The following is a 26159-nucleotide window of genomic DNA, read 5'->3' on the forward strand; positions in this document are numbered from 1 at the left end:
TCCATTATATAATATTCACACTTGGTACTCGAACTTGGTCAGTATTCATGCAGTTAGCAAATCTGTTATATAAGTAGAAATATGAGACATATTTAGCGTTTTTTTATTTTATGAAAAATACGAATAATACAGATGAAGCAATACAAGTACAAGAGAAAGACAGTGCAAAACTTAATAATGGAGTGTCTTGACAATTTGATAGAAACTAAAGTTTGAAATAGATAGTTTAAATTTAAACAACACTTCTTCGACTGATGTGAAAAATAAAAGTCTCCCACTAACATTATTCGATAAAATTTATGATTTGAAACTTATAGGTTTGTATACTTTTTGGCTGTTTTGTAATCCTCTGAGTTTTGTATTTGAGGAACAAACCTTTCATTAGTGAAACACTGTTCAAGAATAACTTTAGGAGCAATAGAAACTAAATCATCTTACTCTGTTTTAAATTGAACATGAGCTATGACGCAGAATTGATTATCTGTTATGGACAAATTTGTGGCCATAAGGTATACGGCCATGAGCCCGTCAAGGCATGATCGTCCCCGGTTATGGAACTAAGATAGTGTAAAACCACCTAACGCAGGGTGAGAGCCCTATTCTAACAGTGTGGGAAGCCCGTCAAGGTATGAACGGCCCTGGTTATGGAACTAACGTAGTGTAACACCGCCTAATGCATGGTGAGAGCCCTATTCTAACAGTGTGGGGAGCCCGTCCAAGGTATGAGCGGTTTTGGTTATAGAACTAAGATAGTGTAATACCGCCTAATGCATGGTGAGAGCCCTATTCTAACAGTGTGGGGAGCCCGTCAAGGTATGAGCGGTTCTGGTTATAGAACTAACGTAGTGTAACACCGCCTAATGCATGGTGAGAGCCCTATTCTTATACAGTAATGTGGGGAGCCAGTTAAGGTATGAGCGACCCTGGTTATAGAACTAAGATAGTGTAATACCGCCTAATGCATGGTGAGAGCCCTATTCTAACAGTGTGGGAGCCCGTCAAGGTATGAGCGGTTCTGGTTATAGAACTAACGTAGTGTAATACCGCATAACGCAGGGTGAGAGCCCTATTCTAACAGTGTGGGGAGCCCGTCAAGGTATGAGCGGTTCTGGTTATAGAACTAACGTAGTGTAACACCGCCTAATGCATGGTGAGAGCCCTATTCTTATACAGTAATGTGGGGAGCCCGTTAAGGTATGAGCGACCCTGGTTATAGAACTAAGATAGTGTAATACCGCCAATGCATAGTGAGGGCCTTATTCTAACAGTGTGGGAGTCCGGCAAGATATGAGCGACCCTGGTTATAGAACTAAGATAGTGTAATACCGCCAATGCATAGTGAGGGCCTTATTCTAACAGTGTGGGGAGCCCGGCAAGATATGAGCGACCCTGGTTATAGAACTAAGATAGTGTAATACAAATCTTGAATCTGCATATAGTTTTTAACACTTTACATTGCTGCACAATAACAAAGAATATATATTTTGCTGAATTTAACACTTCTTTCTAAGTCACAAACTGTTATCTCACTTTTTAGCAATTTAAATTGTGCAATATGGTTTAGTTTATAAGCAGAAACAATTCTGTAACGGCACCTTATCCTTGTCCTTCAACTAGAGAAACCAGAGCTGTATTGTTGATCAATATAATTTTGTTTTACCTTAACAAAGTTTTAACATTAAATTAAAATGTTTATCTTAGCTGATACTGATCTAACACTTTTTATTCTTAATAATGAGTTACTATTAGTCTTTTCTTACTGAAAAGAAGTAAATAACTTTTAACAATACTTTAAAACAGTCAATCACTATCGAACAAAGCTTCTTGGTTGTAAGGAAGAGTAAAAGTTATCAGCTCTGAATTCACCCTGCCTGGGTGCTGTGCTACGATAATCTTCCAAATTTTGTCAAAAACTCTTGATCTACATTCCTCGTAAGATTATTATGTTCTAGTATATTCAGTAGCGTAACTGGAACTTGGGCTTTTTGAGAGGGGATGAATCTGATTGAAGTGCACTCCACACCAGGGAGTATTGAATAAAAAATCTGAATACATCTAAATTTGTATTGATTGGATAGTAAAACATTTGACTGCTGCACTTTAGACAAGGTTGATTGATGTTAATATTTTATTTATTTTTATGGTTCATGGAAGGGTTCTATTTAGTGGCGTACGGTTGTGTATATGTGTGGGAGATGAGGGGAGGTGGCAAATATAAGGATGGCCTTAGAGAAGCCATGAAGGTAATTAAGGCCCTAGTTCTATCCATCTCATCTTCCACTATAGTTATGCCACTGAGAATGGCCAAAATAGCTCACAAAATACTTTACAAATAGGTACTTTGTATGACTGAAAAGACAAAATCTAACATATTTATTCCAGTTTCAGCATGCAACATAAAGTATTTAATATCATTATAAGTCCTAGAGTTCTTTTTTTATACAAAATTAATGTATAGAACTAATAAAAAGTAAATAAAATATATATAGGTAATTAAAATAAATGTGTTCTACAACATTGTTCATAACTTGTTTATTTTTGTTCCTACAAACTTTTCTCATTTAATTACAATAATGACATAAAAAATAAAATAAGATTGTAGTTTAGTTTTAAATCATGGACAAACCAAGGAGTTTTATGTGCCATTAGACATTGCAGGAAAACAATTACACATGTTTCTTCGTTCTTTTAAAATGGTTTAGTCAGATTATCTTACCTCTACACTCTATGATAGTGAACACCTAAGTGATCTACTGTCGCTTTGTAACATAACACACTCACTCTTAGTCAGGGTTATATTAATTTCTACAGATTGTTAGAGAAGTTGATAATTTATTTATGATAATTTCCTTTTACTAGCACAGTAAAATAAACTTAAAAAAACTATTTGCATTAATTTTGAAAGATCGTCTAGGCGTATGAAAATTTACTGAAAGGTTTCTATGGAGAAGGAGCCTACTTTTTAGGCTATACCCACAAATTTCATCCAATTATTGATAGAAACTCACTTTTGGATGTTTTACTACTACATTTTATTTGTGACTTAATTTTCCAGGCCAGGTGTTGACGCTTAAAAATGTTCAAAGCATCATCAAGTTTGCGCACAAATACAATCTGTTCATCTTTGCTGATGAGGTAACTTTTAAATGTCTTTGATCATGTGACTATATTGATTTTTTATTGTAGATCAGTACTGATTCACAACCTATGGGATTTTTATTTATTAATTACTGATATAGACCCTGTCCAGAGAAGTAATTTAGCAATAAAAATCTAGTCATCTGTTCTGTCATAGGTTTATCAGGACAATATCTATGCCGAGGGAAGCAAGTTCCACTCATTTAAGAGAGTGATGACACAGATGGGCTCCCCATTTGACAAGATAGAACTTGCCTCTTTCATGTCTTGTTCTAAAGGTACGATAACATTTGTACAGTATGTGTTTTTGGAAGAAAGTGTCATATTTTCTGTAGCATTACAGACTTAAATAGTAAGTCTTCAGCTAGCTTGCAAAAATCATGCTGAGTGCAGATATGATTCAAAGAGTGATGAATACACATCATTCGGCCATCTTCACCTGTTTTTTTTACTCCTCCTATTTTTCTACTGCCTTTGCTGATTGAGACTGTAAAAAAAAAAAAAAAAAAAAAAAAAAAAAAAAAAAAAAAAAAAAATATTAGCCCATTTGAACAAAATTTCTTTCTGTTTGCATTAAAACTCGAGCAATTGTTAACATTTTGTCTGTTCTATATCCGAACAGGATACATAGGAGAGTGTGGACTGCGAGGCGGCTACTCAGAGCTTGTCAACGTTGATTCCAAAGTGATGGGAATATTGGTAAAGTCTCTTGCAACAAGAAGGTGTCCCGGTACTATTGGCCAAGTCAGTATAACATGAGAGACAAAAATAGTTACTCTATAAGAATAAATATAAACTACATTTTGAAATGATAATAAGGTAATTTGTGTAAAATAAATTTTAAATCCAAATAGTGATTGTAGAAATAATAACTTAAACCATATAATAAGTTTGATACTTTGAAACTCCCATAAGAATCATCATTAGGAAATTGCTTAATTTTTTTATTTCTAGTAGAAGCAAATAAGCATATCACTTGATCTGGAAATTGTCATACTTTTGATAAAGAACAGTAAACATTTCAATGTCACATCTGTGGGAAAATGCACTTCAAATTCAATTGTTGATTTTAAATGAAGACTGCAAATGTTACTATTAAAATCACAAGGGGAAATCTAATGAAACAAAAATTGGGTACCACATTTGCATGAGTTTAGCCTACCTGCCAAAAAAGTATGTATGATAAGACAATGTGGTACTTTGGTATTATGTGGATGCCACTCTGTCCCTATCAAATCCTGATTATTATGCGCCATAAGTAGGTGGTAGATACTTTAGTAAGTATATTAAATCGAAAAAGTTAGAGTTAACCTTATCGAGTGCTTCGTGATCTGCGCTTGAATTTAGATACTATCTTGAGAGATGTTTTCTTCTTTCGCCAGAAGTGCAGGTTCACCGAAGCCTGCATTGATAGCCAGGGGTATTTCCAAAATCAGATCACGTTGGACGATATGGCATGTGATCTGAGTTTGGAAAAGTACCGATCGGAAATGACCCTAGCCATAAGTGTGGGCTTCAACCATTCACTTCTGGCAGAAAAAAAAACAATTCTCAAGTTAGTACCAAAATTCAAGCTCATATCCCGTGAACGCTTGAAAAGATTAACTTTAACTTTGTTACTACTAGTACCAATATTCATGACAACCTAATCCAAACCTACTTATATCGCGTAACAATCAGTAGTAAATAGGTCACAGTGGCCTTCGGATAATACCAAAGTACCGACAAAGTTAACATTTTAATGTTCAGTATTGGGATAGTTGAGAGACTAACATGGGGTTTTTCATCTAAAGCTGCAACAAAACTCTCTGTGGTTTGTTAGATGCCAGTATATGAATATATACAATAGTAACGGATGCTGTAGGCCTGGTATCTAGTAAAAAACAAGCCAACGATATATTATGTAGTTGATTCTTCAGTATACTGTTAAGGGATAAATGGAGAAACCTATATTTTGTTATCAATGAGAACAATACTGTATTGATTCTGTTTGTTTCAAATCACTAAAGATTCACGTAATTTTATCCTCAACTTTTTAAATTCTTACCGACATCAAGAGGATCTAAAAGAGCTTCAGAAGGTGGAATAAAATAATACCAATGCGTGTTACACAGTAATTTGCTATTGATGTGAGAGTTAATTTTAGAAGAGACCAACTGTGGTTACAGACTCAGGTCTTTGAATACATAAATACATTTTACAAAATTCTGTGTAGGATTAGGTATCTGAACATGTTAAAAGAGCATCACTAATATTTTGGTGTATTAGTAGACAAGTGGTTGAGTACAAGAAACATGGTACCTACTTAATATTTCGAGATTATTATCTCTTCAAAAAAAGCAACTAACCTTGTTAACCAACAAGTTGCAACTATGAAATTTGGGTATTTGTTCCATCATTGGAAAAAAACAACATTAAGTTAAACTATTTTTTTTCCTTTTATAAAGGGCAATAAAACACGGAGGTTATCAATGCCCGTAGGGTTAACGGACACCTACACTTTAAAATATGGTGTCACGTTATCAGTATAAAGAATAGACAGCGGATCGCTGTCAAAGAAAAATTATCACATTAAGACAATTTCGAAAACAACAGCAGTGAACAGAGGACTAAAACTAAATAACAAAAGTAGCCGAGAGGCTGTAAAGGGGCCCAATAGTTAAAATGTGTCAGATAAAAAATAACGATAATAAATATAACAAATATCTAATGCTAAAACCAGGTAAGTTAATGAAGGTAGGTTGTAAAGGGACCAACCCTTACCAATAACAAATAAATAGAAATAAGGCAAAAGACACGTTGGTCATTAATGCCCGTTACCTCACGTGACACCTACATTATTAAGATAGTGGTGTCCTCACACCTCACAGAAATATTTAACTGTAAAGGGGCTTACCCTTGATTAAAACACAGAAATTTTTCTAACAGAATTTAAAAGATTGCACTTAGGCGTTGCTAGTTAAGAGCCTTAAAACTAAATAACAACTCAGGGGTGAACTGTAAAAGGGCTCACCCTTGCCTAAAACTAGCGGTTAAAATACGTTTACTAAAACTAATCAGGTACTATAGGACTCATATTCTGGACATTAATTTGGTGCTCTCCAGAAAACCAAAGAGCTTTGTTAAAACATCTTCTTTGTCACCAAGCAACTCATCTAACCGGCCTGGCAAACGATGTGCTCTCCTCTGCCCGGCGTAGAGGCGGCAGCCTATCAACACGTGGCTGACGTTTAGGCGCCATGTTACACTCCGCACACTGCGGTGGATCACCACGACTCATTAGGAAACCGTGAGAGAAGCGAGTGTGTCCGATACGGAGTCGACACAGTACAACTTCCTCTCTACGGTTAGTGCGATAAGCAGTACACCAAGGCTTTACTGTGTATTTAATCTGCCGAAGTTTGTTATTGGCCACTTGATCCCACGATATATTCCACTGATGTTGTAGTCCGTGACTTTACAATCGGCTTTAGATCGGACGCGATTGATCGCCTAGTACATGGAGTCAGAGAGATTGCCTCCTTTGCTGCCCTATCTGCGATCTCGTTACCAGGTATTCCGGTATGTCCAGGTACCCATAGTAACGTAATTGCGATATACCCTTGCGACATCATCTCGCTCAAAGCGTAGCGGATCTTACGAACCAGGACATGTTTGGAGTACATGTCCTTGATAGCCAGAAGACCGCTTAGCGAGTCCGAGCACACTACCACCGTATTTGTTCTGGGACATACAATATTTAATGATTTCAGGATAGCTGTTAGTTCTGCTGTGTATATGGAGGATTCAGGAGTAAGGCAGAATTTGTACTCTCTATTGGAAGTTACAAAGGCACAACCCGTTCCTGCCTCACTCTTTGAGCCATCCGTGTAGATGACATCGCAGGGTGAACAGGATGACAATATTTCTCTACAGGCGCTTGTGGACAACAGTGATGCGTCTTGCTTGTTCAACTGTAATAGCGACAGTATTACATTGGGAGTTCTGACTGTCCACGGTGGTCTATCCATCTCGTGACATACCTCAACATCAATCGCTCTCATATCCACTTCTGCGAGATGTAACATGATTCTAATGCCAAAGGGTGCGGGGGCATTAGGCTTATTGTGGTACAAGGAAGCAAGTGATGTGTCTAGGACAACCTCAAAGGCCGGATTTTCTGGCCTTGATTTTAAACTAAAAAAATAGTTCATAGCCAATTGAACACGTCTGAAAGATAGGGATGGCTCACCACTCTCGAGCTAAAAGACTGACAACGGGGCTTGAACGAAAAGCCCCAGTAGCCAATCTGACAGCAGAATGATGGATTGAGTCCAACATTTTAAGGGCTGTTGGCTTGGCAGAAGAATAAACCTGTGATCCATAATCAATACAAGGTCGAATATATGCCTTGTAAAATTGAAGCATGCATTTTCTATCTGCACCCCATTTCGTTCCGCTTAGAGCTTTCATCGCGTTAAGTCTCTTTAGACATTTCGCCTTAAGTTCTTTAATGTGCGGAACCCACGTCAGTCTGTAATCAAACCACAACCCTAGGAATTTCACACAGCGACTCGCTGGGATTATTATTCTATTCATCCTAAGAGTTGGATCAGCGACGCTCCTCAGTCGAGAAAAAGTAATACATTTAGTCTTTGAAGGAGAAAAAGAAAACCCGGTTTGGTTGCTCCAATCTTCGAGACGGTGGATGGTGAGCTGAAGGTACCTCTCTGCGGTAGCCAGCCTCCTGGCAGGGACAAACACAGCAAAGTCATCTACGAATAGAGAGCATCTGACAGGAGCTCTGACGCAGGAAGTGATGCTGTTTATGGCCACAGCAAAGAGAGTACAACTAAGGACACTCCCTTGAGGTATACCGTTCTCAAGAATTTTGGTGTCGGACAAATGAGTTCCCAGTCTTACATTAAAAGAACGTTCATCATCCCATAAAACCTTTAATAAAATATAACATATTACCGCCGACGCCCCAATTTGAAAGGGTATTTATAACTCCCCTACGCCAAGCTGTATCATACGCTTTTGTTATATCGAAAAACACAGCAACAAGTTGCCTCCGTTCAAGGAAAGCATTCAGGATTGACGACTCTAGACATACTAGGTGGTCTAGAGTTGAACGGCCTTGACGGAAACCACATTGCTGTGGAGACAGGAAATTATTGTGTTCTAAGAACCATACCAGTCTACGATTTACCATCCGCTCCAGTATCTTACAAAGACAACTGGTAAGCGAGATAGGCCTGTAGCTAGTAGGGGAGAACTTGTCTTGGCCAGGTTTGTATAATGGTACAACGTAAGAGTTACGCCATGAACTTGGGAAGTTGCGTTCTTGAAAAATTCTATTGAAAAGGGACAAGAGGCACGCTTTAACCTCTACAGGAAGGTTTCTCAACATGGCGTAGTGAATGTCGTCAGCACCGGGAGCTGAGTTTATAATGGGAGAAATAGCAGATTCTAGTTCGTCAAGGGAAAACAATAAATTTAAGGGATTTATATAATTATTGTCATTTATGGGCTGTGCTTCACGTTGTACTTTATTTCGCTGGAACAAAGGACTGTAGGACGTCGTCCTCGACACGTTAGAAATGGACGAGGCCAGAGCGTTTGCCACATCTTTCGGCTCGGTTAATATGATGTCGTTCACCCTTAAGCCAAGAATAGGTAGAGGTGGCTGTTTTCCGCAAACTGCCTTTAGTCTCCTCCACACCAGAGATAAAGGGGTGGTACGGTTTATCGAAGAAGTAAATTCCTTCCACGAATTTCGTCGACATCTTTTAAATATGAGACGAGCTTTAGCTCTGGCAAGACGAAATCGTGCAAGGTTTTCTTCGGTCGGAGATCTATTAAATAACCGCAAGGCTTTCTTGCGCTCCCGAAGCGATATCCTACATTCTTCTGTCCACCAAGGTACGTTTCTTCTTTTGATGATTCCTGTTGTTTTTGGAATACTTTCCAGAGCGGCACTTGAAATGGTAACAGTTATATTGTTGACGGCGGAGTCTATATCCACTGATGTTGAAACATCTGGTGCCTGTAAAACTTGTTTAAATTTGCCCCAATCTGCCTTATCAAGCACCCATTTAGGCCTCTGGGGCACATTACCTGGAATATCTAGAACTCTAGTTATGACCGGTGCATGGTCGCTACCGTAAAGGTCAGAGGAAACTGACCAATCGAAGCGGTAAGCAATTTTTGGTGTGCACACGGTTAGGTCTAATACTGACCAGGAACCTGTTCTCGGGCAAAGATAAGTTGGCGAGCCGTCGTTCAATAAAACAAGATTCAGATCATCAAGGACCTTGGAAACCATGTTGCCCCTTGGAGAGCAAGTACTAGAGCCCCAAAAACGATGGTGGGCGATGATATCGCCCACAAGTACGAAAGGATGAGGCAATTGATTAACAAGGTCCAATAGATCTTCTCTTGGAAGATATTCTGGTGGCGGGGGATATAAACACAACAGTCGTGTAATTTAAACGGTATATCTAGCTTTATGCATATTACTTGTAGAGGTGTGTTCAAAGATACCTCCACTGTATTCAGAGAAGGATTTGCGAGAACCATAACTCCTCCACATGCATGTCCGTCATCATGGTTGTCATGGCGGAAGATATCCCATCCCCTGATGGAAAATTGGCATGTACGGCGAAGCTTGGTCTCCTGAATACATATGAGATTTGGTTTTATTTGTGATGCTAGTAGGTTCAGGTCTTCCAGATGGCTTCGCAGTCCGTTAATATTCCATTGTATAATATTCATATAAATTAGGTTTTGAAAGTAATTTTGTTTTTTGTTTTTCCTTGATTTTGTTTGAAATTTACGGTAGTTTTTTCTAATTCTGAATGTGGCCTAAAGGTCGTCATCAAACAAATCCTCCTCCATTAGGCTGGATTTAGAGGACTGGCGGTGTGAGGGAGGGGTTCTGTTCGCACCCTTTGACCGTTCGACCACTTTAGAGGCAATTTTTGGATTCAGCCCTGACACAAGCTTTTGGCGTACTTCAGCAGATACATTTTTTCTTTCCCGTCACGCTGGAACCTCCAGCATTATGGATTTTTAAAAATTGAGCAGCGATCTGCCCTTCAGTAGACTGTTGCTTGCTTGTGTTTCGTCCTTTGAGTTGAGTTGGTGTAGCCGGTCTAACAGGCACAGAAGGTGCAAGGTCTGATATATCAGTGCCTCCACTATGTGGGAAGGACTTGGCACTAAGTTGTTGTACCAAGGCAGCAACCTGTTGGGTTAGTTCTCTAACCATGCCTTCCAGAGCTGAACAGGAAGAACACGGTTTCGGTTGCACAGGGACAGAGGCAGCCTGCGAATAGGATACGTCCTTCTTCGGGGTTTGCCCAAGTCGTTTCCTATATTCTTTACGAGCATCGCCGAAAGCCAATTTCTCGCTAGTAACTATTTTCAGCACTTCCTTTTCTTCTAAGTATACTTTGCAGCTGCGAGAACTTGAAGGATGCACAGCTGCCCCTTCGCAGTTGACGCACTGCTCTTCGCCACCGGCACAGTCCTTGTCACTGTGACCACTTTTGCCACAAAGACTACATGTTTCAGGGTTATTGCAAGTTTTGCTTGAATGTCCAAAACGTTGACATCTATAACACCTCTGAGGATTTCTAAAGTATGGACGAACTTGTAGAGAGAAAGATAATCCTGCTCTAATTGTGGCTGGTGGGTGAGGAAGGGCAAAAGTCAAAATGTGACCTGGTGTAGGTGTCGGCACACCGTGTTCAACCTTCATTATTCTCACCACATCAGTCACAAGACAATCTTTCAGTTCTTCTTTCAATACTTCAATTGAGCAGCATAGCATATCGCGACAGAACACAATTCCTTTGCAGAAGTTTAGTGTCTCATGAGGATGGACAACGACTTCTACTTTGTCGTAAAAGGATCTCATGGAGAGAAATTTTTGAGCCTGTGGAGCGTTCGCGGCCTCTACCAAGATGCTCCCATTACGAAGTTTCCTAACAGAAGACGGCGAGCCGCCCACTCCGACTAGAGCCTTGTTAACAAGGAAGGGGCTCACCTTTGCCAAGTTCTGAGTTTCGTCTTTGTGCTTAAAAACTAGAAACAGTGGGGTGGGAAGATTTTGAACATTATTTTTCTTATCTGCAGTTTTTCTTTGTTTGGGTGTTTCCTCTTCAGATTCTGAAGAAAGGGCACGTTTCTTTTCTAGATCCATAGTAGAATCTCTTTCTACAACTCTATCATTTTTGTGTAATTGAGAAGGGTTTAAGGTAGCCATTCAATATTTGAACCAGCGCATCGTGATTAAAGGTGCAGACCGAGACATCGGAACGGGTGTACCCTCGGGAACCTGTCAGCCTAAGCTTGGCAGGCACCCTACCCCAGTTCCCCGGGGCCCGATGTTATTTCGTTTAACCGAGTCGGGAATTCTCGCACGACTCGGGCTCGCACGTGGCAACAGAAATCTCCGACATTTCTGTCCAATAATCACTTCCTGACCAGGGACCGAAGTGGCTGGCACCAGGATTCATACTACCGTTTGCTTCGGCAGAGCAAGCTCACATCAGCTCTCTTCTGCTACACCTTCTCAGAGTGTAGCAGTTCAAGCACTCCCCACAAACAATAGCACGATCCAGTCAGATAAAGGGAGGTATTAGGAATAGGTAGGATTTATGGATGAGACAGGGGAAAGTGCCAGGATTGGAGATGTGTCTGGCACTAGCTCGGGGTACGAAAGGTCGCCAACCTTTAAACGTCAGAGTAAGACGTCCCCCTACGGGGTTAAGTTAAACTAAACTCACTGTACAACTCAGCAACACAATTAAAAAAAAAATGACAAATTTTCTAATTTCAGCTCAAATAAATACTTTGTTCTGTACCAATATATGTATATTGGTGTTACAGACAACAATGTTCTGCTTGGTAAACCCTCCCAAGCCCGGAGAGCCCTCATATGAGAAGTTCAAGTCAGAGAAAGAAGGAGTGCTCAAATCTCTGGCAGAAAGAGCCAAGATGGTGGCAGACACATTCAACAGTATCCCTGGCATGAGTTGTAATGCAGTGCAAGGCGCCATGTATGCCTTTCCTCAGGTGAATTAATACTTATAATTACTTATTGGTGGATCTAACAAATAGCCCATATTTAAATTCTGATCAGATATTACTTTTGAGTCTGGAGAGTAGTCTTTTCTAGATTCAGATTGTTTCTCTACTTTTGGAAGTTCACCGTTTCATCAGTACATGCATTTTATATTATACATTATTCATAAACTTGGGGCCTTATTTTTGTAAATTTTAATTTTATTTATAAACAACTTGTAGTCTTCTGTACCAATAACAGAAACAATGCTAGACAGCTCTTCATTATTAAACAGTGGTACCAACTGCAGGAACAGAAATTTCCTTTTCAATGAATGTCTCTTTAATAAGATCCTTTTTCACTCTACCTTGTGTAATCACTATCATGCAGGTTTGAACAAATTACTAACTGAATTTGAAAGTAAAATGGAGCTCCATCAGGAATTGGTTAATGATAATAAATTCATAACACTTTACCAGCATGCTTAAATTTCCATAATATATCAAAACGCCAACTAAAAAGTTTTGATACTTTAACCCTTTCAGGGCCAGGACCAAATATGAGATGTTGCAAAATTTTTTCACATATCTATCCCCTTGTGACTAGTCAAAAGTGCCAGGCTAAAATTGGCGATTTTGCAGTCTCTTAGATTAAAATTTATAACTTTTCATAAACATTAGAGAATGACCTAAAAGTTGCACCAAATTACTCGTATAGATATATACTATCAACAAAAAAAATAAAGATGTAGTTTTAAGTAATTTAAAATTAAAAAAAAAATAATGTTTTAATGGATTACATAAAAAAAATTTAATTTTTTTCGTAAATAACTAAAAAAGGAAAAATAATTTTACTGTAGAAAGCTATGTTATTATATTGTACATTTATAAAGGAAACAACCATACAAAATTTTGTGTTATTTCTCTCATAAATAAATTTTTTATGACACATTTTGTATAAATACGCATAATTGTACTTCGCAACAAGTGATAAAGCAACTGACTCTTAACTGCAAGAAACTTAAAATAAATATTCACATTACGGATGTACCGGTAAACAGATGATTGTAGGATCCATAAGCAGTTTCAATACAGTTAAAAACACTATTTACCAAGAAATATTTACACAATTTTATTTGAAATTTATTTACACTTTTTCTATTTACAAATATGCTACTTACAATTTCACTCCCGTGAGATCGCAAATTGTCAGTCATTGTAACTACTACACACAATAGCTAAGCAGGTAACACTACTAATATTTACAACCACAAAATAAAATAATGAAGAAGAATCCAGCATACAATGGTACGATTGCACTAAAGCATAAAGAATTAACAACAATAGATCGAGTCACCTGATAATGTCACGTGACAATTACGAAATAAAAATGCATAGACCTCCAAAATAAAAATTATATTCATATTAAATATCTACAAATATACCAGGGAATAGAAAAACATAAAAACTTTAATCATTTGATGTCGTATTTTTTTTAAAAGAAAATTACGAATACCAAGGCGAATATATTGCCGCCTGGCGCTTTTGGAGTATGGCACCGACGGCAATATATAGCCGCCTGGCACTTTTCAGACACGATCTATGGCGGCAATATATTGCCGCCTGGCCCGGAAAGGGTTAAAGATAAATAAGAAATAAAAATTGTATTTTAATCATATACAAATTACTGACCAGTGTTACTAGTTTTTACCAACCTTCTCCTTTTCTTCATATACTTATTTTAGCAATGTTTTTGTTCATAAGTTAGGGTTTTATAAACAAATTTGACTTGTAATGTCTTAAGAATTTACTCTTAAAGTCCATTGACTGCTAAAACATTTGGGATTTTTTAAGATTTTTTAATACTCTAAAAATGTTGTATACTTGCCAATATTATTGTGTACTCTAAATTGCCAATGACACTTGCTGGCTTTTAATGAAAACAACGTTTACATTATATTAAAAACGCTCAAGCACTAATTGCTCAACTTATAAATGCTATCATAATGCAGTTTTTGTTATAGTTAATATATTTTTCCAGCTGAAGCTACCTGAAAAGGCTATAGCGAAGGCTAAAGCATTGAACCAGTGCCCGTCGACATTCTACGTTTTTCAGTTACTGGAGAACACTGGAATCTGTGTAGTTCCAGGAGTTGGTTTTGGCCAACAGCCTGGGACTTACCACTTCAGGTACGACACCATACTTTTCATAATTATATTATATTAGTAGAGTACTACACAAAACGCTCTCGAAATAACAAAACCAGATTTACGTTTTTGCAGCAGGTATTATGAGTTATTTATGTTTTCTTAAAATAATATGTTTCTTTAATATTATGAATTGTATTGAGGTTAAGTGTAATAGTCTTCTAATAAAACCAAGTCTACACTAGAGATTGAGATACATATTATTGTTAAGTTTTTATGTAAAAAAATGACAACTCCAGTAGAAATATCACTATATCATAATAAAGCCATGAAGGGTTCATTTCCGTTTGGATTAGATCTGTCCAAGTAGGACCTTATACAGACACAACAAACTGTGAACTAATGTTGTTTACATAAGGGCAACCATTAGATGTCGGTCTAGAAGAAACAAGTATACAATCCAAGATGTTGAGATAATGAGGAAGGGGTAATTTGATTGAAACGTCCAAATTTACTGCAGGAGAATAATGGTTGACGTTGGTGGTGTTCTTTCAATTCCAAAGGTAATAATCAGGCATAGGTGAATGTTTTTTGGATCTCGGCAGGACATCGCACCATTCTAGAAAACATTTAAGGTTTAGAAGCATGAAATTTTAGAATTTCTTGGCTTTCGGAAAACAAAAGAAACTGCTAAAGAATGGAACAAACTTCTTTGTTTCACATAGTAGATATTGCATGTCACCACTTTTACACAATCAGAGACTTCGTGAAGGACTAGGTTGTCTGATCACATCATTTTCAGATCACATTGTTTCAGTTTGCACTTAAAAAAGTATTGAGCGCAGTCTAGAAAGTTTTTAAAATTAAAAACTGATAAAATTAAAAAGCTTAATTTTTTGTATCCTATACAATTTGGGAGCTATATTCTTATTTTTCCGTGAAATAGCTATTGAAATTTTAAAACTTATTATGCAATGGAACAAGTTTCCAATACAGTCTCTTCGAAAATCTGCTGCCTGCAATTCCAACCTTTTGGCTTATACCATCATACAGTATGGTGTTAGTGTGGACTGCCTTTTTTGTTTTACAACTGATAAGCTTCATCCAAGTCATGTCCCTAGTTATGATGCGATTGATAACTTTGTAACCATTGTATCAGTTTTTACATTTAACAGCTGATATTACTAGCTCATAGTTCTTATCTTGAACAATACATATGAAATTTGTTTGCTATACATTTTACTTTTACAGGACCACAATACTGCCCCAGTCTGAGAAACTGAAAAACATGATGGCAAAGATAAAAGAATTCCATTTGAAATTTTTGGAGGAATACAAATGACACAAACGGTTACTTGATAAAAGAGGAAGAATTTGCCATTATTTATACATAAAATATAAAGTATATATTATCTGAAAAGGTTGTTTTAACAAAATACAGATTTTATTAGCTGAAACTAATTTAAATGATCTTTACTACGTTTTAGAAAATTGGGTTTTATGAGCGATCGTCTCAGAAACATTACAACTTACATATAACATGCTCGCCCTGCAAGTAAGAGACCCGGGTGCAAGTCCCGACAGAGCAAGTACTTTTTGTGATTCAATTTTTATTGAAAAATTGTATGTATATATCAAAGATAGGTTAGGCTAGATATGTAGTAAATACACAGGATGAAATTATTTACAATTTCCATCTTACTTTATACATTTTTCACATGTATATCACCAGTTAACACTTTTATTGCAGCATGATACATGTACTTACTGACCTTAGGATAACTGGAAAAGTCGTAATATATGTTCACCATCATCAATTTTGTTTATTTTCGAATAACGAGGATGGTTTTTATTCACTCTTTTAATTAAAAGAGAAAACTGGATTTTTAGCTCATAAGATTAAATAGTTTGTAATTGCTTAACACCTTGGTGTCAAGTTCAAGGCAAAAGTGCCACAATAAATAAAATTTGCTGTATCTACATTTTTTCCGACATAGTAATCTTCTCCCAATTATTCATTGTAGTTTAATAATAAACTGGACTTTCAAAGAGATATAAAAATATATGTGAGCAATTCTACAGAACTTCATGTGACATACACAGTATGTTGACTTTGAGATTCTCATTTTTCAAAATATGTTAAGTATTAATTTTTAACTTTTTTATTGGTATTATCCTGTCTCTATTGATTCATTAACTTTCCTGTTACCAATTTTTAGGTTTATATCAGCTAAAGGCTTAGAAGTACAATATGCAAATTCTATAATGGTTTTGAATATACGGATTACTTCAAACAAAAATAAAAGAAATAGATAAAACAAAATAAACATTAAGATATTCACATAAATTATTATTCATAATAAAGAAATTCATTATAAGCTATAATAAACAGGCAACACACAAAAAAGACACTATAAAAACAAAATCTGTATATTTTTATGAAATAATTGTTCAAGCATAGATACATCTTATAAAAAACTAAACGTTCACGGTAGCAAATTGAAACAGTATCATATTTAAATAAAGCAAAAATAAATGTTCATTATCAACTGTAAAATACAGGATATAATAATTATAAATTGACATGATATAATCGAGTCAAAGTCAAAAAACTTGATAAAACATTAAAAAGATACAAATTGTACATCAGTTCTCTTGGAGAAAATAATTTTGATCTGGTAAAGCATACCAAATAGTTTTTGTATGGTGTTCAAAAAGCATGTATAATCAATAATTTATTTTTATCGTGAGCATTTAACAAAATAAATTACTTTATGAACACTCAGTAATGAGTTCAACTATTTACACTATGTACACTTAGGATTATTAATACGTCTTCAATGAGATGTTAGGGTCTGCCGTTGGAATAGATTCATAGTGAGAGCAGACAAAAATACAGGAATGGAGTGTTGTTGGTGAAGATGTAGATCAATCAATTCTGAACAGGTGGCCGAAAATGGTGTCTCCAACAGTTCCATACCTCCACTCATCTGAAAACAAGTTAATGATTACCAAGGAATCTGCAAGAGTGACAAACACTAGATTAAGTGTATATATCTACTTAATGGTAAAACTGGCAAACACTTAATATCTATCTGCTAAGTATGTCACATCCTAAATGGTAGTACCTAATATTAAGGCCTTTGAACACAACTTACATATCATGTTAGTTTTTAAAATATAGTAAAATAGTATCAATCAAACCAAACCCGTCTACAACAAATCCATATTTTGTAAACAGCACCTGTTATCTATAACTACTTGGTTGTACGAGCATAACTTTTGTAAGTTAATAAACAATATTGTCTATAGTTTATTATCAGCAATACATAAAACTAATGGATATTTTTATTAATACTATCTGTTTGATGAATTGAAAGTTATAAATTGGAAAAAAAGGTTAGGGCATTTCAAATGGCTGCCCCTTTGAAATGGAAAATTGAAAAATTGATTATTCTGTTCCAACTAGGGTGTCGAATGGATTAGTAACACACACATTTTCAAATCACTCAGTTAAAACTGTTCCAAGAGATAAATTATTTAGTATAAAAAAAGTGCTGGGTAGATGGTAAAAGGAGGAGCATTTTAAATGTACCTTTACGTTGTGCCCATACAAACAATGTGTAGGAAATGTACCCACAAATTACAGAGAAACCCTGCATAGATTTATACTGCATTTAGTTAGCTTTATTTTTCACCAATATGACAATGACCACTGTTTATTCGAATAATTTTTTGTAATATGTGTTTATTTCCATGTTCCATGTTGTCCATTTATATACACCCTTACTTAGAAACAGTACCTATTAAACAAATAAATTATCTATTTAAACCAATTTGACTAACTTTCCTATTTTATAAATTATTTGCTCCAGTGCTACAATAATGTTATATATATATATATTTATGCAAAACTCAATTAATTATCCTTGTCAATAATTCAGTTAATTTAATAATCAAACATTCTATTCTGCATTTTTAATACCTCATCAGCCATGTAAATCTCATTCCACCTGTTCTGGGAAATATTTATGTACCAATTCTAAATATTGATTCAATTTCTATTTCATCCATTTTTCCAAATTTAAAATTATTCAATTTTCTGACACCACTTACATTGTTTTGTTAGAGTGAAAAATAGCTATGAAAAAAACAAGTGATAAAATAAAACTGGAAACTTCCAACTACATTTTTGAAAAAGTTAACAATTAAAGGTTTTCTATAAATTCCTGAAGATCATCTCTCCTTCCTGACTTCCAGCAATAACAGCAAATAAAGACTTGTGTTATAGATAAACCGTTTACAAAGGATAAACCGTTTACAAAGGATAAACCGTTTACAAAGACACTGGGTGATTTAAGTTCACACAGGGTGGGGTAAATACCCTTCCGACACTCCCAGTCTCCCCACCACTGCTCGGCGCTTGCACGCTCGCTCTGTCTTCTACCCTAGCCACTGCATGGATAATCCTACACCAAAACACAAGCTCCCTGACTATTATAAATAGCTTACTGTCTATGGCTACATGAGTCTGTTCAATTAATATTTTACGGTTGGACTCGACACTTGTATAGGCCTACACACAAAAATACAATACAGTTATAGAATAGGTAAGTAGCTGCGTTGTAAACAAAAAGGCTCAAGCAAGACACGATCAACACCGCTGATAAACAGAGACAAGGAGATGCTCGTCCCACTCCACACACATCACTGAGCACCACTCTCCCTCCACCGGAGAGGGACTCCCTCCTGTACGCAGCTACTAATATATTTTCTTCTGCACAGATTCCTTTGCAAGCGGTTATCTACAGCTACTTTTCTGGGTATTGTACCAATTCCTCAATAACAGTTTATTTTAGCAAACTACTCAAATCTTTCATGCAACTATATCACCCACAGAAGTTTTAATTATCCCTTTGTAACTTCAAGAGATTCCTGTAGCAAATAGACTTCTTTTGGTAAGAAATACATTTTAATAATCAACTTCACCATTTTGGCATTAAACACTTTAAAATTGAAGAAATTGTTTTGAACTGTTCACAAAAGAAGCTCTAATCCTGGCAAAGGGAATTCTTCTAAACCTTTATTTTTACAATTTAAATTATTAACTATGCATGTGGTACATCTTGAATTTAGTTCTTACTTTACAAAAATATTTTAACAATTTAAATAACATAGTATGAAAATATAACACAAGGCATCGAAATTATTTTCAATACCCCATTCACAGAATGATACTAATTGTAAAAGAGCTGATGTATATAGGAAAAAAATTATTAAAGAGCCTTCCTGAAGACTTGAAGAATAAGTGTGATATGCGGAAATTTAAGACTAGGCTTGGTAATTATTTTGTAAATTTCCCTATTTTGGTTGGATTCTTTTACTAAAAAGTAGCTAGTAAGTTTTAACCTTTCGAACACCAGGTTATAAGATAGTCGTGGAGAAAATACACGAACATCTCTGTGGCGACTGTATACATCACCGCGATGTATGTTTTCTAATATAATCTACTAACACAAGCTAAACTACCTAATCCAATCAAACTCATCTTTAACTTTAACATTAATTTTTTACAAATTCCTTTGGAAAAGAGTTTTTATGAGTATTTTAATAAAGTACTGATGTTTTTGTTTGCAATAGAGTGTATTAAAATAACAACCATGCTAACAGAAACAATAATATATTATTACTCTTTGACACTACATAGTTATTGCAGACATTTCTATTTCACAGCTATCTTTGTTTACATTAACATGGTTAGTTGTTAATTGTATGTATTTTTTACTTGTGTACTACATGCATAGATACTACAGTCTTAAAAATGTATAAGGGATCTACAATGTTAATTATTTCAATCCTCAGGTAATATCAGTGGTTTTGTGTGTCATACACTCATTGGTTTTTACAAGTCCCATACTTTTATGTAAAACTTCATAACAAGTTTATCTTTTAAGATATAAATCTATTTTTTTAACATTACATAAAACTAAATTGATTCCTAGAGCCAGTTCTGACTGAATGTTAATTAAAATTAATTTGTTTAACATACACACTAACTTCTGGTAGCCAAGAGTTAATTACATGAAATATAATTTTTCTCTATGTAATAATGATTCTAAGTATAGATCTGTAAATTATGCAGACAAATACTCCCATTTACATAACTCAAGAAAGCCGACCCACACACCGATCTCAGTTCTCTCCTACCTTAAACAGCAAATGGTCATCAGGAGCTTCAGCATAGAGGCTGCTCAGTCTGTATATCTTGTTGGGCAGACCGTCCACCTTGTAGCCAAACAGCTGATAGACAGCTTCGCGGAACTCGTGGCTTGTCGTCTTGAATACTTCCCTCAGTCGCTGATTCTGACGCTCAAACGACTTCATCTTCTCCTTTAGTTCTAATATTGAACAACATTTTCTATTATTAACAAATTTAACTGGAACTAGCAAATGCCTGATACTAGGCACTTTAGTCACAGTCTAGATGGCAGCGACTGTCACTTACCATGTCTTACCAGTTATTGTTATTACGTTTATAAAATACGGTCAAAGAGTATTTATTAATTTAGATATTAATACAAATAAGAAAGCTCAATTTATGTAGATAATGAACTCTCTGTCAAATTTAATGTTTACATGTGTATACAGTGGAGTCCCCGAACAGGTCCAGGAGGAAATTTATATATAACGATAATACACAACTAATTACCTAAAAAGTGAAAATGGGTGCATCATTTAGTAAAAAAAGAATCCATTAAATACGAATACAATTATTTTGTTAAGCCAGGCTGCACTAAAGGCACTTGATACCTGTTTGTTTGATTCGAAAGCAGTTTGGGAATACAAGAATGCTCTGGCAGAGCTGGCTAAGAATAACCGAGTAGCACTCGGTTGGATGCCGGGCCATGAGGGCATTCATGAAAATGAAAAAGCACACATCCTTGCCAAAAAGGGAGCAGAGTCCATTATGATAAGGCCAGAGCCAGGTTGCGGGATTGCTTTCTCCAATAGCAAAGCTCTTGTAAAAGATTGGGAAAACAGGATAAGAAACTTTAACTGTAGTAGCGCCTTCAAAATTAAGACTATCTAAAATGTTTATCTCTCCTTATGCTAAAGGGTGGGCATCTATCCTAGATCAGAGTAAGGAGGACATAAAAATGATATTAGGGATGTTGACAGGACATGGTCCCCTAAGGAAAACATTTTATGGGGGTGGGCCTTAGCCAGAGTGATGAATGCAGACTCTACGGAGAAGATGAGGAATCAGGGGAGCATATTTGGCTAACTGTCCTGCCATATCAAAAATTCGGAAAAGATTCCTGGGAGCATATCTCCTGAGCACCAAGGACATCAGATAACAGGAGCCCTCAAATGTGATCGGCTTCTGTAAAAATCTCAGATTCTGAGGACACAAATATAAGTAAGGGAGGCACAAAGGTCCTTTTAGGACTAAGTGCGGAGACAATTTGTCTCTTTCCCTCAGGATTAAAAAAGTATTTTATTAGGACAAATTGCATATGGTACTGGCATATGACATTAGACTACTGTTGAGTACAATTTGTACATTACTTTCTGAACTAGCCTCAAATGATTTACATTTAAAATAAAAATAGTTAAATAACTGTTAGTTACCTTCCACTTCCTTGGTGGAGCTGGAAGCCATCTTGTCTGCAACAGCTAGTGTGAGGTCATGAGTGTGGCCCTCCTCTAACAGCCGTACCCTCTCTCTGAGCTTGGCCGCCTCCGCCTGACACTGAGCCAGCTCGGTCTGCTGTCGTTGCTCTGCCTCTGCCTGTGGGTTCATTCTGCGCCACCGTAAACATGTGTATTACAATTATTGGTCAGAATATATGTTAAACGGTCAGAACAAAGACGTTGAAAATCTACATTTCATTAAAGATGTGGTTAGCAACAGATTCATGACATATTGTCTTCATAAAGGACCTATAGAATGTTTCCAAATACCCAAAAACACTGTTCATAGACTCTTTGTATAGTGGACAAATTTTATGCATTAAATAACCTAGGATATTTATAAAATAAGACTCAAAATGTGGGTAAGTTTTTGGCATTCGACTGGGAGACCGCCCAATTAGAAGACTGACTCCGCTGTACTAAGTGGGTTGCATTGGCGATGAATGAAAAAGGCGTGATTGTAAAATTGTATGCATGACTGCCTGGAATTTTAGAAAACCTACATACATACATATTGTTGCTGCAATAAAAAAAGATTTTGATTTCATTATTTACAAAAGAAATATATTTTAATTCTTAGTGGCTGAAACGGCTGGTGTCATGCCTATCATGTAAGTTTTCAGGTTTTCACTGTGTCGAAAAAACATTTTGGGACTTGGTTTTAAATTTGAAAAATTCTTCTTGGCTGAATGGTATTTGACTAATACAACTTTTATAAGCTGACTTTTTACGCTCAGTTCTAAAAGAAGACATTGCAGAGCATGTTTCTAAGACGAAAAAGTGTTACTTTTCCTTTCAGATTTCATTTATTCGAGAAGTTTTCCATTGATCAGAGGATTAAGTATACCATGTATTGTAATTAAACATGAAGATGAATGGCATGACCTGAAAATATAACTAAGAATTTGGACATTTAATTAGATTTCATAAGATACTTTTTGATGCCAATAAGAGATAAAATAAATTAACCGTACATGTAACAATTGGAAGTACGGGCTTGGTAATAATGAGGTAACCTTACCTGAAGTGCATTATCTTGCAGTCTCTCATGTCGAAATCTCCTTTCAAGGACCTGTACTCCATTTGTATCTTCAGTTCTTCCACCTCCTTCTGGAGACTCTCCTTTTCCTTCACCAAAGCTGCCTTCTCTGCCAGAAGAGCATCCATGCGCTCTGATGAAGCCTTGTTTCCATAACCTGCAATAATTCTCCTACAGTAGTAAAGTTTTATTCCTGCATTTAAAATGCCCTTACAATGAAGATACCATAAAACAACAAAATGTTCATAAGTGTTAGCGATCCAAATTAGACTCACACATATGCCTCAAGACTTATGTAATCATGCAAAGCTACTACTTATGCACTCAAAATATATTTTAAGATATTCAACTTGGTGATTATTGCTACAGACATCCCATTAATATGATCAAGAGGCAGGAAATTATTAACAAAAAAAAAAGTCATATTAGAAAATGGAAATAATCTTTTGAATTGTCAGCGGGAATGTGAAGCTTGGTCTTATGTATTTTTAAGTTTTTATTAAGAGAATTAAAACAAGTGATTTGGCTAATAGAAAATGGTATTTTTAAAAGCATTTACAAGACAAGCTTAGGAATCTCGACATAAGTAAGAGTCCCGGACCAGATAATATATCAGCTAGTCTCCTGAAATATTGCAGTGAACCTTTGGCACCTCACCTAGCGTGTTTCTTCAACGCACTGCTAAAGGTTGGAACCTTTCCTTCAATTCTTAAGTCTGGATTCTTGGTCCCTATTTACAAGTCTGGTGAAGTGACTGACACTAAGAACTATAGGCCTATAGTCATCCAACCAGCCTTAGTCAAGGTGTTTGAGAGCATAGTGCTAGATAGAATGTCCTTCCTTTTCAAGAATATTGTAATTGCTGAACAGCATGGGTTTAGACATGGAAGATCTACAGTTACAAACCTAACAGTCTTTGTCAACAGGATCCTTTCTGCTTTTAGCAATGGTAATCAAGTTGACTGTCTCTATCTGGACTATGCTAAGGCGTTCGACAGACAGAATCAGTCACCCCCACCTGCTGAAGAAACTGGAAGTTCTTGGTGTTGCTGGATCACTTCTACATTGGTTTGACAGTTACCTCTTGAATCGCACTCTCCGGGTGAGCTATGCGTCAGCACTCTCACGGCCTATTCATGCAACATCAGGCGTTCCTCAGGGTTCTCACCTTGGGCCGTTCCTCTTTAGCTTATTTATAAATGATATTGGTGAATACATCAGCGGGGACTTTCTCTTGTTTGCTGATGACGTGAAGATATTTAGAGAAATTTCCTCAGCTCAACAACAAAATGAATTGCAGAGGGATCTTGACGGTGTGGACCAATGGTGTGTTATCAATGAAATGGACTTGAACCCAACCAAGTGTGTTTCCGTCTCCTTTTCCAGAGCCAGACAGACTCTTCTATTTGACTACTACCTCCAGGAAGCTGCCATCAGAAGAGTGGATAGAATTCGCGACCTCGGAGTACTTCTGACATCAAACCTTGACCCCAGTGCCCATATCTCGGACATTTGCAGCAGGGCTAATCGTGTTCTTGGACTTATCAACCGAACCTGCCGCCAGCACTTTGCTATTCCTGCCATAAGAACACTTTACGTCACATTAGTTCGGCCAATACTAGAATACTCCGTTACGGTATGGTCCCCACATCAGTTGGTCACTGCTCTAGTCTTGATGCTGTACAAAGACGCTTTCTACGGATGGTTGGCGTGAAGATGGGATATCGCTACTTGGAGACAAACTTGGAGGAAATGGGACAACAGCTGCACCTTCCTTCCTTGGCTGCTCGCAGGGGCTCTACTGGATCTCATGTTCCTCTACAGACTACTAAATAGCCTTATTGATTGTCCCGAATATCCTTCAGATGGTAAACTTCCATGTACCTCGTCAGTCTCGTCACCCTCAGCTTTTCTCAAGGAATTTCCATCCGACCAACTACACCTACTACAGTAACTCTACCCCGCATAATGAGACTTGGTAATGATGCCTGTGCTGATCTTGACTTCTTTGGCCCTTCTACAGAATCTTTCAAGCGGTGTGCACTCGCTTTCATCCTAAAGTAACTCAACATGTTTTCATACTACTAATTTAACTAAGCTGTAAATAAGCATTATGGATGTTAATTTATTCTATTATCAATCGTCAATTCTTATTTATTAATTGTTACTATCCTTGTTATTATAATTGTTATTTACTATCGTTACTTATTATTGTTATTTATAATTCCATTTATTATTGTTATTTATAATTTGTTATTTATTACTGTTATTTATAATCTGTTATTTTTTTATTATTATTTACTATTGTTATCTATGATTGTTGTCATAACAGCTGTTATTCATAATTGTATTTATTAGTCCTTGCACATTCTTTTGATTGTTATTAATGTCTTTTCTGTGCAGCAGCCTTCTTCTTTGTTGTTTTCAGTTGTACAATTTCTATGTAAAATGGTGTATTGCCGTAAATAAATAAATAAATAAATAAATAAATAAAATAAAGACTGGAAATGAGAAGAAAATTTCATCAGTGTGAATAATAACAAACAATGATGTGTTCTTAAAAGCCCAAAAAACTGAAAGGAAATAAAAATTCCAATAACTAGGGTTAGGTCGATATCGATACTTGACATTACAATTACAACTCTTAGCAGTGTAAAGGTTTCCTGATTCCCTTTCCACTTGATTCTGATACCAATATTTCCAACGTATTTTATTACAAAATAATTAATAAAAGTGCTTAAAATAGGCATGGAAAGTTTGTTGAAGCTGCACATCAAATCTTCAACTAATTCTATTCTTATTGGCAGTACGCAAATTGTCAATAGTTAAAACGTGTTATAGTCAATTTCTTGTACGGTAAATTTTATATATAAAAAAAGTAATTACTGTATTTAAAAAAATAATGTTTATGAAATGGGGGAGGAAGGGAGGGATCAGAAACTCTTTATTACAATATCTTTGAGAAATGTATAGCTTCAATTAACAATAATTTTATGTCTGTAATATTTATAATAATAATGTTTACACAAAAGTACATATAGTATAGAACATACATATATGTTATCATGACCAAGAGTATTTAAACATT

General features: G+C 36.2%; 2 protein-coding genes across 2 annotated transcripts in view; one reads left to right on the plus strand and one right to left on the minus strand.

Moving 5' to 3' along the window:
- The first annotated feature begins 767 nt into the window (after positions 1-767).
- On the plus strand, positions 768-15679 carry LOC124371962 (alanine aminotransferase 2-like). Its single transcript, XM_046830330.1, has 7 exons — positions 768-813; positions 3056-3135; positions 3296-3416; positions 3761-3882; positions 12016-12201; positions 14231-14379; positions 15589-15679. The coding sequence occupies exons 1-7, from the start codon at positions 768-770 to the stop codon at positions 15677-15679; spliced, it is 795 nt and encodes a 264-aa protein (XP_046686286.1).
- A 1370-nt stretch (positions 15680-17049) lies between these two features.
- The window catches only part of LOC124371961 (mitotic spindle assembly checkpoint protein MAD1-like), a 29078-nt gene continuing 19968 nt past the window's right edge, over positions 17050-26159 (minus strand). The window contains exons 9-12 of the mRNA XM_046830329.1: positions 23054-23228; positions 21970-22142; positions 20545-20735; positions 17050-17327 (exon numbers count right to left, since the gene is read on the minus strand). Of these exons, the coding sequence (XP_046686285.1) occupies positions 17175-17327; positions 20545-20735; positions 21970-22142; positions 23054-23228 (692 nt within the window). The 3' untranslated portion in view covers positions 17050-17174. The remainder of the gene's footprint in view (positions 17328-20544; positions 20736-21969; positions 22143-23053; positions 23229-26159) is intronic.

This window comes from Homalodisca vitripennis, unplaced genomic scaffold, assembly GCF_021130785.1.
Source record: "Homalodisca vitripennis isolate AUS2020 unplaced genomic scaffold, UT_GWSS_2.1 ScUCBcl_2298;HRSCAF=6907, whole genome shotgun sequence".
NCBI lineage: Eukaryota > Metazoa > Arthropoda > Insecta > Hemiptera > Cicadellidae > Homalodisca > Homalodisca vitripennis.

Excerpts from the sequence above, each read along its gene's own strand:
- LOC124371962 (XM_046830330.1), top strand. The coding sequence starts at position 768 with ATGCATGGTGAGAGCCCTATTCTAACAGTGTGGGGAGCCCGTCAAG. Across the intron at positions 3,136-3,295 it reads TGTTCATCTTTGCTGATGAG|GTTTATCAGGACAATATCTA; the intron begins GTAACTTTTAAA and ends GTTCTGTCATAG. Across the intron at positions 3,883-12,015 it reads GTCCCGGTACTATTGGCCAA|ACAACAATGTTCTGCTTGGT; the intron begins GTCAGTATAACA and ends TTGGTGTTACAG.